Source organism: Hippocampus bargibanti, linkage group LG13 (genome assembly GCF_051943395.1).
Source record: "Hippocampus bargibanti isolate YZ-2025 linkage group LG13, ASM5194339v1, whole genome shotgun sequence".
Taxonomy (NCBI): domain Eukaryota; kingdom Metazoa; phylum Chordata; class Actinopteri; order Syngnathiformes; family Syngnathidae; genus Hippocampus; species Hippocampus bargibanti.
Genome location: NC_142746.1, coordinates 3,622,807 through 3,642,480, shown reverse-complemented (window position 1 = coordinate 3,642,480; position 19,674 = coordinate 3,622,807). Strand labels below are relative to the sequence as shown.

The following is a 19,674-nucleotide window of genomic DNA, read 5'->3' as shown; positions in this document are numbered from 1 at the left end:
CTAAAAGCTAGCAACCACTTATTTGACGAAAATGAGGTTAAAATCTTAGCGAAAGAAAATATAGTTTGAAAGGGGAGTAAACGAAGCTATTTTCATAAAACAGCAAAACCTTTCACTAAATTGCCATGGTGGGGTGAGGTTCAATTTGGATTGTTCCTACAAAACACTTGGTAGGCAACATTGGCTTAGTTATGCTGATGCAATGATACCAGAGCAAATGGGGAAATCAGGCCAGTCGTAGGCCCCATAATCAGGCAGGACAATAGAAGTAATCAGTCAGGACAATAGAAGTAATCAGTGTAGTCCTCTGCTCCCCCCAACCTGAGAGCAGGGACCTATCATAGCAGAGTCTGGCACCGCCACGTCTGGACAGTAGGGATATATATATATATATATATATATATATATATGGCCAAAACTACCAGCAAATTTTAGTTCGCTGACGAAGCCACTTGGATGAGAAGCGAAACGTCCGACACCTTCAAAGAAGTACAGATGACGGCTGAAGAAACCTCCTGTATGACTGAGAGCTTACGCAAAAGTATTAGTTCGTATAACTAGACTGAGGTTTTGTATTTTTCCCATTTCAGTTTTCTTTCACTACATCCATTTTCATGTTTTCCTCATATTACTGCTCTTGTACAGTACTACACAAATCTAAAATTGCAATTCATCTTAGCATGTTTCTTTTTCTTTTAGGACCCTTACAAGTCATTTGGTCTCCCTTCTATTGGAAGGTTGTCCCAATACAAAGAGCCAACAGATCTCAACAATGTAGGTAGTTGGCTGGTAGTACGCTGTCTATATTCAATGCATCTTTATTCGAATAAACCTTTTCACAATTGAAAACTTTTTGTGACCGGCAGGTTCGAGTGGACAGTGGCATCCAGGAAGGAAGTGACATCAGCATTTATTATGATCCTATGATTTCTAAGGTTGGTCCATTTTTTCCCCTTGACGGAGATAAAAGTCCCCAGGATTTTCCTGGAATTCCAGATATTTTAAATTTTCATTAAAATTACATCCGGAAATTTTAAGGAAAAATTGCCCTAGATTTAAGGCTATCTCGCTATATTAATTTCATGTATAAGCGCATTTCAAAACTCTCAATTCACTATTTATTTGCTATCCATTAGCTAGCTAGCTATTAGCTGTCTAGCTGATTGTAAGCTGTCTGGCTTGCTAGCTGTTGGCTACCGCTATTTATTTGCTATCCATTAGCTAGCTATTAGCTGTCTAGCTGATTGTAAGCTGTCTGGCTGGCTAGCTATTGGCTATCTATATTCACTATTTATTTGCTATCCATTAGCTGTCTAGCCGAATGTAAGCTGTCTGACTGGCTAGCTGTTGGTTATCTGGCTATATTCGCTATTTATTTGAGATCTATTAGCTAGGTATTAGCTGTCTAGCTGATTGTAAGCTGTCTGGCTGGCTAGCTATTGGCTATCTATATTCACTATTTATTTGCTGTTCATTAGCTAGCTAGCTAGCTATTAGCTGTCTAGCTGACTGGAAGCGGTCTGGCTGGCAAGCTGTTGGCTATCTGGCTATATTCGCTATTTATTTGCTATCCATTAGCTAACTATTATCTGTCTAGCTGATTGTAAGCTGTCTGGCTGGCTAGCTGTTGGCTATCTGGCTATTTTCGCTGTTTATTTGCTATCCATTGGCTAGATAGCTAGTTATTAGCTGTCTAGCTGACTGTAAGCTCTCTGGCTATATTCACTATTTATTTGCTATCCATTAGCTGGCTATTAGCTGTCTAGCTGATTGTAAGCTCTCTAGCTGGCTAGCTGTTGGCTATCTGGCTATATTCACTATTCATTTGCTATCCATTAGCTAGCTATTAGCGGTCTAGCTGATTGTAAGCCTTCTTGCTGGCTAGCTGTTGGCTATCTATTAGCTATTTATTTGCTATCCAATAGCTGGCTAGCTAGCTAGCTAGCTTTCTATCTACTTCAGTTACTTCCGGGATCAGTTAATGTGTGCGCGTGTGGCTGCCACTGCTCACCCACAGAAAAACTGATCCTGTGACTGTAAAGTGAACTTGAGAATTTTGAAAGGCCCTTATAAATACAATGTATTATTAGTATATTTATCTGGAATTTAGTTGACAAGATTGAACGAACACATGTTTCGGTTGGTTATTTTGCTTGCAGCGACACCACTTGAGCGAAACGCGCCTCAGCACTCGATCATCCACTGCTCACTGCTGTTCATGCGAACGTGTACGCACGCACACACCTCGGTTCAGACTCCCCTCCCTTCACATTCTCATGGCCTCACCATATTTCTTAGACTTCTAAATTTCTGCAAGGATGGAAGCCACAAAGGGTGCACACAAAAGGCTGATTAATCATTGAATGAGTCAATATTCATATTAGATGCTTTGGAGAGAAAGTTAGAGAGGCCAGATTGAGATGGTTTGGACATGTCCAGAGGAGAGAGAGTGGCTATATCGGGAAAAAGGATGCTGAGCCTTGAACAGCCAGGCAAGAGACCGACAGGAAGACCGAAGAGGAAGTTTATGGATGTTGTCAAAGAGGACATGAAGGTAGCTGGTGTGAGAGAAGAGGATGCACAAAACCGGGTTCGATGGAGGACACTTATTTGCCGTGGCGACCCCTGAAGGGAAAAGCCGAAAGGAAAAAGAAGAAGTCATAAATAACTTTATTCGCACTGTAGGTTGCATTCAATGCAATTGATTCCTTTGCTTAAATTAAACACAACTTAACGTACACAGCCACACACACACCACTTGTCATTTTTCCCCGTTGAGTCTCTCTTTCTCATCGTTCTGCTTATTAATATTTTTTTGTGTGATTACCATGTTTAAAAGATTGAAGATAAGATAAAAGAAAATCACAGTTTTAATTTTTACCCAAGCCCTAAATGATCTATTTAGGGCTCTGATTTATTCTGGTATCTCTTTGCAGTTGATAACCTATGGTGCTACGAGAGCAGAAGCCCTTGCCAAGATGGAAGAGGCTCTGGATAACTATGTTATCAGAGGTATTAGGATTTTGAGGATACGAATGAACATTTCTTTTGTGTCATAACGATGTGTGGTTTTGCCTTCAGGTGTAACCCACAACATTCCACTCCTGAGAGAAATAATCACCCATCCGCGCTTTATTTCTGGGGACATTAGCACAAACTTCCTTCCAGAAGTTTACCCTGATGGTTTTAAAGGTCACCAGCTGCAAGTGGAACAACAACGGGAACTGATAGCCTCTGCAGCAGCACTTTATGTCACAGCCCAGTTCTGTTTCCAGTACGTCCGAGGTAATTCAAGGTGAGGATCCCCGTTTATGACAACAGGCCATATTTTCTTCCATCCATGCTATCAAATTTATACCTTGGCAGGAACAAAAAATGAAAAAGTTTGATCGAGTCACAGTCGTCTAAATGTACTGCCCATGTGTTTCAGAGCTCGGTTTGAAAAATCTTGTCCATCATCGAAAGCCTTCTGGAAATTCTTTTTGTGCATATTTCTCTACAAAAGATTACAAATGCATTGAAAAGTTTCTTGAGACTTTCTTTCCGGGATGATTGAGAATACAAACGTAAGAAGGCCGGTTGGTTGATGCAGTTGTGTGAACCAGGAGTTCTGCACAAATTGGTCACAAAAAATTGACTGGCTTGTGACTTTGGACAAATCAGAAATGCATGTACAGTGATACCTCGGTTTACGAACACCTCGGCTTACGAACTTTTCGGTTTACGAACGTTAAATTTATGAAAAATTTACCTTGGCACACAAACTATTTTTCGGGATACACACGGAGCGCCACAATGAGTGATGTGTTGTTCGCGAACGAGCCCGTTCTCCAAACAAGAAAATGGCAGCCGACTGTTTTTGTTCTGTATTTCATCATTCCTCAAGATGATGAGGAACGTAGCCTTCTTCACTTTTACCAAGTGTTTAATGCTGATGAAACCGGCCACTCCATTCCATCGAGCCATCGACCATCACAAAGGTAGACTTTATTATACTGTACAGTTTATTTCTTTAATTATAATACATAGCACATTTATTATACACAAAATAAGGTATATTTTGTGTAGTTTTAAGGCTTAGAAAATTAGAAAGTAGAAAATTATGTTTTATGGGGACCTGGGAACGGATTATTCTCATTTTAATGGTTTCCTATGGGAAATATTTTTGGGGATACACACTTTTCGCCTTACACACTCTGTCTGGGAATCGATTAAGTTCGTAAGCCAAGGTATCACTGTACTTTGTATCACTAAATAATACAGTAATAAATGGTCTTGTGATGCAAGGGCCTGGTGTCAATTGGCAGGGTTTTCGTAGTGCATAGACCCCATCAGCTTCACCAAGGCCCGCCAATGGCCACAGTCATGAGCCAGGTCCGCTGTGTACGATTTCAAACCATCTGGTGGGAGGTCTGCCGCTTGGCCTTTTCAGCCGGCTGTAGCTGGGTCGAATAAAACGATGGCTCGAGTGTGGTGTTCCAGTGGTAATCTGAGATGTCCAAGCCAACATATGTGCCTCTGGGTGGCCACTCATATCGTTTACTTATATAGAAAATGCATGTGATGGAGAATAAGAAGTTATCATATTCATAAGTTTCATGCTGTTGTATGCTTAGTCAACATGTGTGACTCAAATACACAATTGAAGCACAGACAACCTGGGGTCAATCTGAGGTCAACAGACACAGTTTGTTAAACTGTCATCTTCATCTAGGACAGAGTTTAGGAGTTGGGAAACTTCTTATCATAGGGGTAATTTAGGACTTGAAACTCCTTCACATGAAGAGCTCATTAGCCAGGTTACAAATTTATCAGTTCATGGAAGAGACAATGTTTTATTGCTTACAGCTGTTCGTGCTTAAAACTCAAGAGTTGTGGTATTCTAATCAAGAAAACTATGTTTTACTAATGTATCACTTAAATTTGCATATAATCTCAATAAATAGCTTGGCAGAGGGCTGCAGAATTCAGGCGTCTGTCATGAATGGCTACGTCTCCTGCCGGCAGTAAAAGACAATCTTTCTGGGTGTGAGACTTTGTCCACAGTGTCCGATCGAACATCTCTGACAGCATGTAAACACAAAAAAAAACTGAAATGGACAATTGTGGCTCTTTCGTGGCTCTGTGATTAAACCATGTTTAGAGGCGGGGTGGGGAATTGGGGGAGCATTGCCGTTATATGTTAAGTTCCCGTTCCATAGGAATGTTTCAAAGTGAGTGAGCAAATTACCTGCCATCAAAAAAAATGCTGAAAAGTTATTCATTGGGTGTTTGCACATCGATATAAGTTCCAGTGTTTTCTGTTTTTGCTGAAAGCCTTTCTTGTGAGTTGAGCTTTCCAAAGATAATAATAAATAATAATACATTTAATTTACAAGCGCCTTTCTGAACACTCAAGGACACTTTACAACAAAGACAGCACACAAACAGTAAAATCATGCATAAAACAATAAATGATAAACCAGCATAATAAATTAGACCATGTAAGCAAGTTTAAACAGGTGGGTTTTCAGGTGAGATTTGAAAGTAGGAAGGGAGTCAATGTTGCGGATGTTGGGTGGAAGTGAGTTCCAGAGTTTAGGAGCGGAGCGGCTGAAAGCTCTGCACCCCATCGTTGTGAGACGGGCAGAGGGCGTGTAGAGGTGGAGGGAGGAAGAGGATCTGAGGGCCCGAGAAGGAACGGAGATTTGAATTAGGTCAGACAGATAGGGGGGGGCAAGGTTATGGATGGCTTTAAATGTAAACAGAAGTATCTTGAATTCGATACAGGGTTTAACAGGGAGCCAGTGGAGCTGTTGGAGTACAGGGTTGATGTGGTGAAATGAGGGGGTTTTTGTGATGATCCGGGCTGAGGAATTTTGGACTAGTTGGAGTTTATGGAGACATTTTTGATTGACCCCGAAAAGAAGTGAATTACAATAATCGATACGGGAGGTGACGAGACTGTGGACGAGGATAGCAGTGGTGTGAGGGGTGAGAGAGGGACGGAGACGATTGATATTGCGGAGGTGAAAATATGCAGACCGGGTTATGTTATTTATGTGGGAGTCAAAAGATAGTGTGCTATCAAGGATGACACCCAGGCTCTTAACCTGAAGGGCGGGGGACACGGTAGAATTGTCAATGGTGAGAGAGAAACTGTTAGCTTTGTGAAGGGTGAATTTTGTACCGACAAGGAGAAGTTCAGTTTTTTCGCTGTTTAGTTTGAGAAAGTTATGAGAAAACTAGGATTTGATTTCTTAGAGGCAAAGTATAAGGGATGCAGGTGGAAGAGAGGCGTCGGATTTACTGGAGAGGTAGAGCTGGGTGTCATCCGCGAAGCAGTGAAAATGAATTCCAAATTTGCGGAAGATATCACCAAGGGGAAGAAGGTATATAATAAAGAGAAGGGGCCCCAGGACAGAACCTTGGGGCACACCAGAAGACACAGGGGAGGACCGTGAAGTGAATGAGGTAATTTGGATAAACTGTGAGCGGCCAGTGAGGTAGGAGTCAAACCAACTAAGTGGGGTGTGTGTCACGCCTTGAGTGGAGAGTCGGTTGAGCAGGATGGGGTGAGAAATGGTGTCAAAGGCCGCAGATAGATCAAGAAGGATGAGAATAGAGAGGGAGCCGGTATCTGCTGCTATGAGAAGGTCGTTCGTGATTTTTATGAGGGCTGATTCAGCGCTGTGGCGGGGACGGAAACCAGACTGGAATTGTTCGTAGAGGTTATTGTGAGTGAGGTGAGAGTGGAGTTGACAGGCGACGGTTTTTTCGAGAATTTTAGCGATAAATGGAAGATGCGAAATTGGACGTAGGTTATTGAAATCATTGGGATCTGAACCAAGTTTTTTCAGGATTGGCGTTACAGCTGCGGTTTTGAGAGGGACAGGAACAATTCCAGTGGACAATGAGGAGTGAATAATAGCTGAAATAAAAGGGAGGAGAGCAGGTGCAATGATGACTGCAATGAAATGTCAGCAAGGCTTGGATTTCAATAAATCTAATTCAACACTGACAAGACACATACTGGTCACTCGAGTGAATCATTATGAACTAGCTAATGAAATTCAAGACAGTTTTAGTCAGTCCCAGAGATAAGAAGCTCATGTTCTGCTGATGATCATTTACAGTATACTGTATTTGTTTTACTTGCAGGGTACCTTCAATGCCCATTGAGAGTAGTTCCTGGCAGCTATCTGCGCAGCTGGGAGAGCAATGGCACAACGTGGAAGTTAATAAATCTGGACCCATCTATACGGTGAATATAGTTTGTTTCAGCTAAAGTTATTAATATTTCAGCCACACGTTTTTCATAAAAAGGCTATTGATTCAAAAATTACAGTGCACGAGGAAAGTATTCAAGGTCATTCAATGGCAAAAAAACGTAACCAAGTGATATGATGGCACCACACGACAGACATCTCAAATTATGGGTCAGTTGGGGTAAGCATTTGGGAGCTAAGGCTCATCGACCGATTGGTTCAGCAAAAAAGCAGCCTTCCTTTGAACCCCAGGGGTCCATCCTCACAGAGCGGGTCGGATCGCCACAACGCAAACGCTGCATCGGACTCACGGTTGGCCACGCCGCCTCTTTGAGACAGTTCGTTCTGCTACTCGGCGTTGCAGATGGCCCCTGGTTCGGGCCGATCGTCGGCGTGGGCTACGGCCGGGGAGAGGGCAACCGGTAGAACTTTTTTGCTTCGGCGGCCGCCTGAGTCCGAGTGTGTGTGTGTTGGGTGACTTCTCCGTTAGCAGGGAGAGCGATTTTTGGACATCTCGCATGCGTGGGAAGCTCTGCGTATTCTGGTGAGCAGAAAGCGTGTGTGCTGACATAGTAATAAAGATCGATAATACGAAATATAAAATGATGAAAATGACACTAAAAGTTATAAGATTTATAAATGAACTGTCAACATTTTGGTATATAATAGTATTCAATAGAAAACGTTGCTTAAAAACAATAGATTGACATCGTATACTATCCTGTCGTATAAACCTCGCGTCAGCCATTTTGAATGCTTTTCGATTTACGACTGTTTGACATACGACTGTTTTGTCGGAATGGAACTCGGTCGTGACTCGGATGTTTTATATATATATATATATATATATATATATATATATATATATATATATATATATATATATATATATATATATATATATATATATATATATCTTCTTTTCCTGTCACCTCCTTTTAGGGAAAACCCCTCAGAGGTTTGATTCGCATCTTTGTTTAGACCAAGCTTTTATGTTGGATGCCCTTCCTGGACAACCTTCTGTATTTATCCGGGTTTTGGACTTGTGTCCCTTTATGGCAACAGAACAAGCAACTATGAACTTAATAACGATGAAGGTGCTCAATAAAAAGGCAATGGCAGCAAGGCTAATAAAATATGTCACACTTACCCGTATGTCAGAGAGATTCGATTGGACACTGTGGACAAAGGCTCGGACACAGAAATATTGTCTTTTACTGCCAGCAGGAGACTCAGCCATTCATGACAGACGCCTGAATTCTGCAGTCCTCTGCCAAGCTATTTATTGAGAGTATATACAAATTAAAGTGATACATTAGTAAAACATAGTTTTCTTGATTAGAATACCACGTCTCTGGACGTTCTAAGCACCAACAGCTGTAAGCAATAAAACATAGATACAGCAAAGTCTCGTTATATCGATATCGGATATATCGATAGTCCCGGTTATATCGATACTATTTCTATGCACGCACGGAGAAAATTACATGCAAACAGGGTCGGATATATCGATAGTCCCGGTTATATCGATATTTTTTCGGACTCCCTTGAATATCGATATAACGAGACTTTACTGTATTTTAATTGGTTGTCTTTTCCATGAACTGATAAACTTGTAACCTGGCTTATGAGCACTTCCTGTGAGGGAGTTTCAAGTTCTCCTGTGACAAAGTCCTAAATTCAGTCCAAGGCCAGATCTCCTAGATGAAGATGACAGTTTAAAGGGATGTGTCTGTTTCACTCAGATTGACTGTGGCCATCTGAGCCTTTACTGTGGACCTATTGTTTGGTTGGCCAGCTAAGCATGGGACTTTTAAATAGTCTCTATCACTGTATGACATGCGAACCACAGGACCATGAGGCCAGCCTCGATTATTGAATAAGGTTTGGACCAAACAAGATTTGGGAAAAGTGAACCACGAAAACAATCCAATTTCAGAATCAGAATCATCTTTATTGCCAAGTATGTAGAACACACAAGGAATTTGTTTTCGGTAGAACACGCTGCACTAGTATCGTTGTCAAAAAAAAAACTGCTAAGTGGCACTATACAGTTCCATTTTGGCTACTGTTGAAAGAGTTCAAAGAGTTAATGGCTTGGGGGAAGAAGATGTTTAAATGTCTGCTGGATTTGGTGCGCATGGATCGGTAGCGCCTGCCTGAGGGGAGTAGCTGGAAAAGGTGGTGGGCAGGGTGCGGAGGGTCCAGTAGGATTTTCCGCGCCCTAGTTTGGATTCTTGCAGTGTGCAAGTCCTCGAGAGTGGGTAGGGCGGTGCCAATGATTTTTGCCGCCGTCCTAACTGTCCGTTGAAGTCGGATTTTGTCCATTTAAAAACATGAATGTGGACTTATCACAACACAGATTCAGTTTGAGGTGTTGCATGTTGACAATGCCTTTGGAAGCTCTTGTATGTCACAATTCTCAAAGTGTTTTCTATTTGAAGGTGCAAATTGATGGAGAACAGGTGGAGGTCCACGGTCAATGGAACTTAGCTTCCCCGCTTCTACCGCTCACTATCAATAGTAAGCACAGAATGTTACAGGTAATGAACAAAATGTGCTGCTTTGTTACCCCCATGGTTACATGCGTGCTCACAATGGTTTTATATGTTGGTCTAGTGCCTATCCCGAGATGCTTCCGGAATAATAGTTCTACAATACCTGGGCACATCGGTATGCTTTTGGCTTTCTCACTACTTTGTTCATAATTAATTAATTACATCTCTTTTTTTTCAGTTTAAGGTTCGCATTCTGTCTAAGTTGGCAGCAAAATTAAATGCTTACATGCCGCATAAAGTTCCTGAGGACACCAGCAGCATCCTACGGTCCCCAATGCCCGGCACAGTGGTGGCTGTTACTGTAAAGCCCGGTGATAAGGTAAATGACGCGTGAATTGTGTGCCCGTTGCGTAGGAAGAAGATACTGCATCTATGGCCAAAGACCATCCATACACACATACATTCGCCCTTAGTGTTATTGGGGTCACTTTTTTTTTTTTTTTGCTCTCCTGTATTTAATTTGATTTTTTTTTTACTGTCCAATGAATAAGTAACTTGGCCCACATGGAAAATGTCTAATAACTCAAAAAAGACGCTTTTGTTTTAAAAATAATAAATCATTAAAAACAATGTAATCACTCTGTACAGTAGTTTCTTATCACCCCAATAATATCTGATATTCACTGGGGCAGTTTGAAACACTCACTGTAGAAGCAATTGTGTCAGAGATGTTCGATCGGACACTGTGGACCAAGGCTCGAAAACAGAAAGATTGTCTTTTACTGCCGGCAGGATACACAGCCATTTATGACAGACCACATTCTGCAGCCCTCTGCCAAGTTATTCTTTGAGAGTGTATGCAAATTTAAGTGATACATTAGTAAATCATAGTTTTCTTGATTAGAATACCACAACTCTTGAGTTTTAAGCACGAACAGCTGTAAGCAATAAAACATTGTCTTTTCCATGAACTGATACATTTGTAACCTGGCTAATGAGCTCTTCCTGTGAAGCAGTTTCAAGTCGTAAATTACTCATGTGATAAAGGAGTTTCCCAAGTCCTCAATTCTGTCCAAGGCCAGAGCTCCTAGATGAAGATGACAGTTTAACAGGCTGTGTCTGTTGACCTCAGATTGACCCCAAGTTTCTCTGTGCTTTATTTGTTGTCGAGTCAGCATGAAACTTTTAAATATGATAACTTCTTATTCTGTCTAATCTCTATCATTTTGTGATGGTGTTTTTCATTTGTTCTGTTCCTGTGGACATGTAGGTAGCAGAAGGCCAGGAGATATGTGTCATTGAAGCAATGAAAATGCAGAACAGTATGACTGCCATCAAACAGGCAAAGGTCAGTGTAACTCTTTAATACAGATAATAAATAGCGAGTCACCAGTGAGTGAAAGAAATATTCATATTGACTCGTCTGTGTAAGCTCTCAGTCTTACAGGAGTGGTCCATCGATGAGAAGGTTTTTTCAGCCGTCATCTATACTTCTTTGAAGGTGTCGGACGTTTTGCTTCTTATCCAAGAGGCTTCGTCAGCGAACTAAAATTTGCTGGTAGTTTCGGCCCTACATAGATATATATCCCTACTGTCCAGACGTGGCGGTGCCAGACTCTGCTATGATTGGTCCCTGCTCTCAGCTTGAGGGGAGCAGAGGACTACTCCCTGCGGTTACACTGATTACTTTGATTGTCCTGACAGATTACTCCTATTGTCCTGCCTGAGTATGGGGTCTACAAATGGCCTGATTGCCCCCATTTGCCCTGGTATCATCTCATCAGAATAACTAAGCCTATGTTGCCCAAGAAGTCAATTGTAGGAACGATCCCAATTGAACCTCACCCCACCACGGCGATTTAGTGAAGTTTTGCTGTTTTATGAAAATAACATCTTTTACTCCCCTTTCAAACCATCTATTTTCTTTTGCGAAGATTTTAACCTCATTGTCGTCAAATGAGTGGTTGCGAGCTTTTAGGTACGTATATACTGCAGATTAAGGCCCACTAGCATTATCCCTGCGATGTTGACCAAAAAAAATAGTTCACTGACGAAGCCTCTTGGATGAGAAGCGAAACGTCTGTCATCTCCAAAGAAGCACAGATGACGGCTGAAGAAACCTTCTCATCGATTCATATTGACTATATATACAATTAATGCTGCCTATTTTTGTGTCTCATCAGGTCAAGCGTGTCCACTGCAAGCCAGGAGAGACAGTTGGCGAGGGGGATTTGCTCGTGGAGCTTGAATAAATCAATCCATAGCATGGTATTTATTATACCGCTAGAGTCCATCATAGGATGCAATATTTTTGGGGCGATCCGAAAATAGGAAGAAAGTTTTTTTGAACCTCTCGTGTCACCATTAAGTATCTGCAGAGAATGGTGACCTCAACAGTGCCTGAGTGTTGAGCTTTATCAGCAAATCTTATGCTACCCAATCATCCATTTGATGTTTGAGTTCTCAGAATTCAACAAGCAACTTTCATTCTAACATAAAAATAAAATAATATCACCAGTTTTCTAAGACTAATTTGCTTTTTTTGCTTCACATGCTTCATGAAGTGATACCTCAGTATAAAATATCCCATCAATCAGGCTCCACAAATAACCCGCACAAGCTATCTGTCCACTTGATGCAAAAAGCAATCAACCCAGCTAAACAGAACACAATTAATGAGGAACAAGGTAAAATTATCGCAGAGAAAGCACCTACAAGGGATCATTCATCAAGATGGTGAAAGAAAAAGGCTATGTTTTTCATCAAGTGTTTGATGCTGATGAACTCCATGATTAATTCATTCTATCAAGCCATCCATCCATTCCATCAAGTCATCAACGACCATCACAAAGGTCAATAAAACCACTTCATTATACAGTACAGTTTATTTCTTTAATTATACCATAGCACATTTATTCTACATAAAATAAGGTATATTTTGTGTAGTTTTAAGGCTGAGAAAATTAGAAAGTACAAAATTATGTTTTATGGGGACCTGGGAACGGATTATTTTCATTTTAATGGTTTCCTATGGGAAATTTATTTTTGGGATACACTTTGTTACACACTGTCTGGGAACCAATTAAGTTCGTAAGCCAAGGTATCACTGTATATCCTTTGGGCATATATATATCTTTTGGGGGCCACTTTGATCACGTCATTTTTTCATATTGATGTGCGGATTTATCAGCTGAAGCCGAGTTGCCAATATGAGAAAAATGAGAAAACTGTTGTCCTCAAGCATATAAAGTCTGTTCATCTAGTCAACGGATGCCACAGTTGTGGACATTTTTATTTTTTTTTTTCGTTTTTTTACATTGTATGTCTAAGCGCCTTTCAAAACTCTCAAGGACACTTTACAATCACAGGATAATTTTCTCTGTGGGTGAGCAGCGGCAGCCAGATGCCGGATGTGGACCATTTGTGATTGAAATGAGCAACTTGCTTCCAACTGTGACGTGGAGAGCTCGAGCTTGACTTTCACTGACGATATTAACCCTTGTGCAGTAGTGTACATTATTTGATCATTTTTGGAACTTGGACAGTTTTACACCAGAGCCCAAACTGTGAAAATAACCCCAACAGCTAAAATGTTGCACATGGACTCCAGAGGGGTGAAAGGTCCATTTTCAATTGGAATATCTTACATTGATGAGGTTTCTTCAGCCGTCATCTGTACTTCTTTGAAGGTGTCGGGCGTTTCGATTCTTGTCCGAGAGGCTTTGTCAGAATACAAATATTTTGCTGGTAGTTTCGGCCCTATATATATATCCCTACTGTCCAGACGTGGTGGTGCCAGACTCTGCTATGATTGGTCCGTGCTCTCAGGTTGGGGGAGCAGAGGACTACTCCCTGCGGCGACACTAATGACTTCTATTGTCCTGACTGATTACTTCTATTGTCCTGCCTGAGTATGAGGTGTACGACTGGCCTGATTGCCCCATTTGCTGTGGTATCACCTCATCAGCATAACTAAAAGAGCATATGACAAATAATTTTGAACAATGTGTATTTCATGATGACACACTTTCAAACATTGAGTACATGTTTACCAAAAAGTAAACAAAAAGCAAAATCAAAAAGCAAAAGTCCCAAGACATCATAATTCAAACATCACGGATCATACCGGTACCTGAGAAACAAAAACAAGATGAAAATGTTCAATCAATCAATGCAATCACTTCTTCCTTCTTTTAGAGAGGTCAGGCCGTTCAGGATGAAGATAAAAAAAGTGACATGCTCCCGCCAAAAGAATATTGTTCCACATTTCAATAATAATAATAATAATAATACATTTCATTTCTAAGCGCCTTTCAAAACTCTCAAGGTCACTTTACAGTCACAGGATAAGTTTTTTTCTCTGGGTGAGCAGCGGCAACAACACACGCCAGCATTCACTCAACCCGGAAGTAACTCAAATAGATAGAAAGCTAGTAGATAGCTAACAGATAGCTATATAGCAAATAGCTAGCGAGTTACCTAATACACTGAATGTTATTTTTAGTTACTCACGTTGATAGGGTAAAATTTTGTAACATGTACATTTTGTAATATGTTCCCATGCTCACTTTTTTTCTCGATATGTTGAATAATCAAATCTATTCTGTTTTCAGGGGAGATGCTTTGATACTGATGGTCAAATATTTTACCCCCTAAACTTACCCTCTTCTTTTTATTTTTATATTATATATTATTTTTATACTTTATTTATTATATTTGTTTATTGATTAATTAATCGATTACAAATGCTTAATTATTTAGCGGCGACAAATAGCGAGCAAAGTCTCCACGAGGAACAAAATGACCAAAACAAGAAGTTTTTCAATATGAGCGCTTTGTTAGCATCCATCGGCTTGGACAGCTTGGACAAAGTTGGGGGGGTGGCGGTAGGTAGATGATAAAAAATGGCCTCCCCTTTTCACTTTTTATCGACAGTCGATGTGAGTTACGATGAAAAACAAAAACAAATTATTCTTCCAAAAGAGGTGGAGGAGATAGTGTAAGAGCCTCTAGTGCTGGATGAGCTTGAATGAAAATCCCTGCTCTCTCGTTGTGGCGGTGAGAGAGCTCTGTCAAGATGGACAACTGGGGGTTGGATCACAGAGAGAGAGAACAACACAATTAGTCAGAAAAACACAGGTGAGTGCTTCTTATCCAAGAGGCTTCGTCAGCAAACTATTTTTTTTTCCTGGTAGTTTTGGCCCTATATATATATATATATATATATATATATATATATACAGTAAAGTCTCGTTATATCGATATCGGATATATCGATAGTCCCGGTTATATCGATACTATTTCTATGCACGCACGGAGAAAATTACATGCAAACAGGGTCGGATATATCGATAGTCCCAGTTATATCGATATTTTTTCGGACTCCCTTGAATATCGATATAACGAGACTTTACTGTATATGTATATGTATATATATATATATATATATATATATATATATATATATATATATATATATATATCGCTACTGTCCAGAGCGATATATTATGATTGGAGTTATGATTGGTGCCTGCTCTCAGGTTGGGGGGAGCAGAGGACTACTCCCTGCGGCCACACTGATTACCTCTATCGTCCTGACTGCTTCTATTTTCCTGCGCGAGTATAGGGTCTACGACTGGCCTGATTGCCCCATTTGCTCTGGTATCACTTCATCAGCATAACTAAGCCTATTTTGCCTAGGAAGTCGGTTGGAGGAACAATCCAAATTGAACCTCAACCCACCATGGCGATTTAGTGAAGGGTTTTGGTGTTTTATATAAATAGCTTCTTTTACTCCCCTTTCAAAACATCTATTTTCTTTCGCTAAGATTTGAACCTCATTGTCGTCAAATGAGAATAGACTTTAGTTCGCTGACGAAGCATCTTGGATAAGAAGCGAAACGTCAGACACCTTCAAAGAAGTACAAATGACGACTGAAGAAACCTTTTCATCGATGGACCACTCTTGTACGACTGAGAGCTTACACGGACGTACAGGTAAGTGCTGCCTTTGCACGTGCTCCAGACAATTTGCCAGATTTCCGAGTGTCAACCATGAGTATGTCAGTGCTGTCAAACACTTACCCTAGATGGCCCTTTGTACAAACAGCTGAGCTGATTCCAGGACTGTTCTTGTTGAAAGTCCAGCATTACCTCCTCAAAAACCTGCATGACAGTAAGGAACGCACAAACTTTAAAGGACAACCGACACCATTTTTTGTTTCCTAACAGATAAACGTTTTATAGCATCTAAAATACCCAAAACACACAGGATGATATTTTTAGTCAAATGCAAAACAACAATAAAAATGACTTAGTGTCCCAAAAGGCGAAAAGTGTGTCTTCCAAACATTAATTCCCCATAGGAAACAATTATAATGAGAATAATCCGTTCCCAGGCCCCTATTTGCAGCACACCTCATGATGACGAGGTGTTTCAGTCATTTTGTTGACCTCATTAACATACTTTTAATCTTCAATAATAATGTAAATTATCGTGTCAACCTCAGTGCAGAGTTAGTGGGTTCAATTTCGGCTTCCTGTGTGGAGTTTAACATGTTTTCCCGATGCCTGTGTGGTTTTTCTCTGGGTACTCCAGTTTCCTTTTACATTCCAAACACACGCACAATAGGCTGATGGAACATTCGAAAATTGCCGCTAAGTGTGGAGTGAGCGTGGATTGTTCTTTGTCTGCGTGTGGCCTGTAATTGTCTGGAAAGCATTTTGGGTATACGCCGCCTACTGTCCAAAGACAGCCGCTATAGGCTCCATTGCACTCCACAAGCATTGTGAGGATAAAGCAGACATGTGGTGCTTACAACTGCCTAATTGCAACCTGATGAGGTGAAAATGACAACTCATCCTTTTTGTCTTGAGATCCCCGTGAAGTCCTTACCTTCTTTCTATGAGCTTTGTCATGATGAACAGATGAAAGTTCAGTCTACGACGGAAAACAATGATGAGAGTAAGGTTATTGTTGAAAAACATGCTACAAACATCATACATGCTTCATCATGTCCAAAGTCTGTCTAACTCCACCCTGTGTTCAACCAACTACCGGCCCGTAGCTCTGCCTGTGGGTGAGCAGTGGCAGCCACACGCGCCAGCGTTCACTCATCCCGGAAGTAACTCAAATAGATAGAAAGCTAGCCAGCTATTAGATAGTGAATAAATAGCTAATAAATCACCAACAGCTAGCCAGCCAGACAGCTTACAATCAGCTAGACAGCTAATAGCTAGCTAATGGATAGCAAATCAATAGCGAATATAGCCAGATAGCCAACAGCTAGCCAGCCAGACATCTTACAGTCAGCTATACAGCTCATAGCTAGCTATCTAATGGATAGCAAATAAATAGTGAATATATAGCCAGATAATAATAATAATAATAATAATAATAATATTACATATCATTTATAAGCACCTTTCAAACTCTCAAGGACACTACAGTCATAGGATATTTTTTTCGGCGGGTGAGCAGCGGCAGCCACACGCGCCAGCATTCACTCAACCCGGAAGTAACTTAAATAGATAGAAACCTAACTAGCCAGCAGCTAATATATACAGTAATAAGATAGCCAACAGCTAGCCAGCCAGACAGCTACTAGCTAGCTAATGAATAGCAAATAAATAGTGAATATAGATAACCAGACAGCCAACAGCTATATGGCACAGTTTTAGTTGCAAAATACACAGACCTGTGTAAGGGATGTGTTGCGACATCTCGTTGGTACGGTATACTGACGGCCTCTTCCTCTGTGAACGGTGGAACACTTGTAGCAACTCCACTGCTGCTGCTGCTCTGAAGCACCTCCTAACCCATGGTCCTTACTTTGCTGCTGCAGGCATTGATTGTGGTACAGGTGACCACAGCTGAGAAAACAAGAGAGTTGCGGTACTATTGAGAAAATAATTGCATTGTGTTGGATGAGTGGTTAGTTAGTTGTCTACTAGTGATGTGTCGTTTGCGAACGAGCTGGTTCTTAGAGCCGGATCTCTGAAGTGAACGAAGAGAGCCGGCTCCCAAGAAGGAGCCGGAAATGGGAGCCGACTTTTTTCACTCTCTATTCCCCGCCCCCAGTCTTCGGTTAAAAACACACGTCATTGGTCAAGATGGGGAGGGGAGAATTAAAGACACACGCAGCAATGAGGAGAAGGGGGACGGGTTAGAAAAACAGTTCAATCAAAGACACATTTCTGAGAACTTAGCAAATCAGTGTCCTCCATCTTTAGAGGTTTGATCCACATGTTTGTTTTGGCCAAGCTTTTACATCGGATGCCCTTCCTGACACAACCCTCTGTATTTATCCGGGCTTGGGACAGGCATAAGAAGACTTGTGTCCCTTGTGGCTACAGAACATGCAACTCGCTAAGTAAAAGGCTCCCAAACACAAAATAGTCATCGGCACAGCAACATTCAAAAATGTAAAAATGAGTGAAAAACATATATATATTTTTTATTTTGTTTATTGATGTATTTTTTTTACAAATTGGACAGGAAATAAAAACATATTTATTAAAATAAAATCAAACATATGTACACTTTTTTTCTACTACGTACACCTGTATTATGACAGTCACACGTTGAGTCTGAATTGTGAATTGCATTTTATTTTTGTATCTAAGCTTGTCTGTGACTGTAAAGTGTCCTTGAGAGCTTTGAAAGGCGATTGAAATAAAATGTATTATTACTATTACTGTTACTATTACTACTACGATTACTACTACTATGACAAGTACTATGACAACTACTATTACAACAACTACAACAACAATTACTATAACTACCACCACCATCATTATCATTGTTATTATTACTATTATAAATATCAAGATTGAATTGTCCGACATTAACCCGTCCATGCACCCTGGAACCTGAACGCAAAAGTTGTCCACTGTAGTAACAGTTGTCCCTGAAAGGGTCCATGTATGTCAGGGGTGCTCACACTTTTTCAGCATACGAGCTACTTACAAAAACTACCAAGTCAAAATGATCTACCCAAGATCAAAATGCAAAACATAATTATTTTCAAATGTTTTAAGGATTCTTTGTATGTACAATGTATGTTGATGTACCTTGCATAACTGAATAAGCCAATGTTGCACAACACGCATAATAACTACATATACATAACATAATAAATAACTATTAACATTTTTTTGTAATTGCCTGAGTTTACTTTGATGACTTGCACTGAATTGAATCAGCCAGGGATGCATAGTCCGGACAGTAGCTGCTGACAGCCAGCCTCAAGCACATTTCCAAATGTTCCATTCATGGTGGAACGGTATTTGGACTTAATGATCTTCATGTAGGAAAAGGCTGACTCACATAAATAAGTGGAGCCGAATAATGCAGTCAAGGAGGTAGCACATTTCCTCAAGTTGGGGTACTTTTCATGTGTGAGTAAGTTACAGAACTGTCCAAGTCTCTGAACAAGGAGTCAGCTGCTTCAACGAATGCTTCTTTTACCATCTCTCCGTCTTGGAAGGACTTATTGTTTTTAACGATGGTGTGACACACCCGGAAAGATGCTTCCGTGGCGACTTTCGCTTTTGAAGTGTGTTGAGTGAAAAATGACTGCTGTCCGGACAACTGGGATTTTAGTTCGTCCACCGTTCTCTTTCTCAGCTGGCTTTTCGCCGTGAAGTCAATGTCGTATTTTCCATGAACAGTCCGAAAATGGCGCTCCACATTTTCCCATTCCGTATGAAAGTGATATGTTTTGCCCCCTTACTTGGTCCCGCTTTCTCACTCATTTTGATCACCATATGTTTTAGCAAGGGCTTAAAATCTGAGGTAATTCGCTGAGTAGCTTGTAAATTTTGCTGCGTTTAGCGCCGTTGTTTACGCATGCACGGCAACCTAAAGGTAAACATTCAGTTGTCATCTGAATGGTTGCCCTGTATGTCAATCAGGTGAGGGGACG

At 40.7% G+C, this 19,674-nt stretch overlaps 2 protein-coding genes across 3 annotated transcripts in view; one reads left to right on the top strand and one right to left on the bottom strand.

Moving 5' to 3' along the window:
• The window catches only part of pcca (propionyl-CoA carboxylase subunit alpha), a 37,582-nt gene extending 25,316 nt beyond the window's left edge, over nt 1-12,266 (top strand). For both annotated transcript variants that reach the window (XM_089011748.1, XM_089011747.1), the window contains 10 exons: nt 700-774; nt 867-935; nt 2,937-3,012; nt 3,082-3,295; nt 7,141-7,243; nt 9,692-9,790; nt 9,867-9,920; nt 9,984-10,124; nt 11,016-11,093; nt 11,929-12,266. In XM_089011748.1, the coding sequence (XP_088867874.1) occupies nt 700-774; nt 867-935; nt 2,937-3,012; nt 3,082-3,295; nt 7,141-7,243; nt 9,692-9,790; nt 9,867-9,920; nt 9,984-10,124; nt 11,016-11,093; nt 11,929-11,997 (978 nt within the window). In that variant the 3' untranslated portion in view covers nt 11,998-12,266. The remainder of the gene's footprint in view (nt 1-699; nt 775-866; nt 936-2,936; nt 3,013-3,081; nt 3,296-7,140; nt 7,244-9,691; nt 9,791-9,866; nt 9,921-9,983; nt 10,125-11,015; nt 11,094-11,928) is intronic.
• Nucleotides 12,267-12,593: 327 nt separating this feature from the next.
• The window catches only part of vps8 (VPS8 subunit of CORVET complex), a 73,233-nt gene continuing 66,152 nt past the window's right edge, over nt 12,594-19,674 (bottom strand). The window contains exons 42-45 of the mRNA XM_089011752.1: nt 17,443-17,617; nt 16,641-16,685; nt 15,830-15,910; nt 12,594-14,830 (exon numbers count right to left, since the gene is read on the bottom strand). Of these exons, the coding sequence (XP_088867878.1) occupies nt 14,714-14,830; nt 15,830-15,910; nt 16,641-16,685; nt 17,443-17,617 (418 nt within the window). The 3' untranslated portion in view covers nt 12,594-14,713. The remainder of the gene's footprint in view (nt 14,831-15,829; nt 15,911-16,640; nt 16,686-17,442; nt 17,618-19,674) is intronic.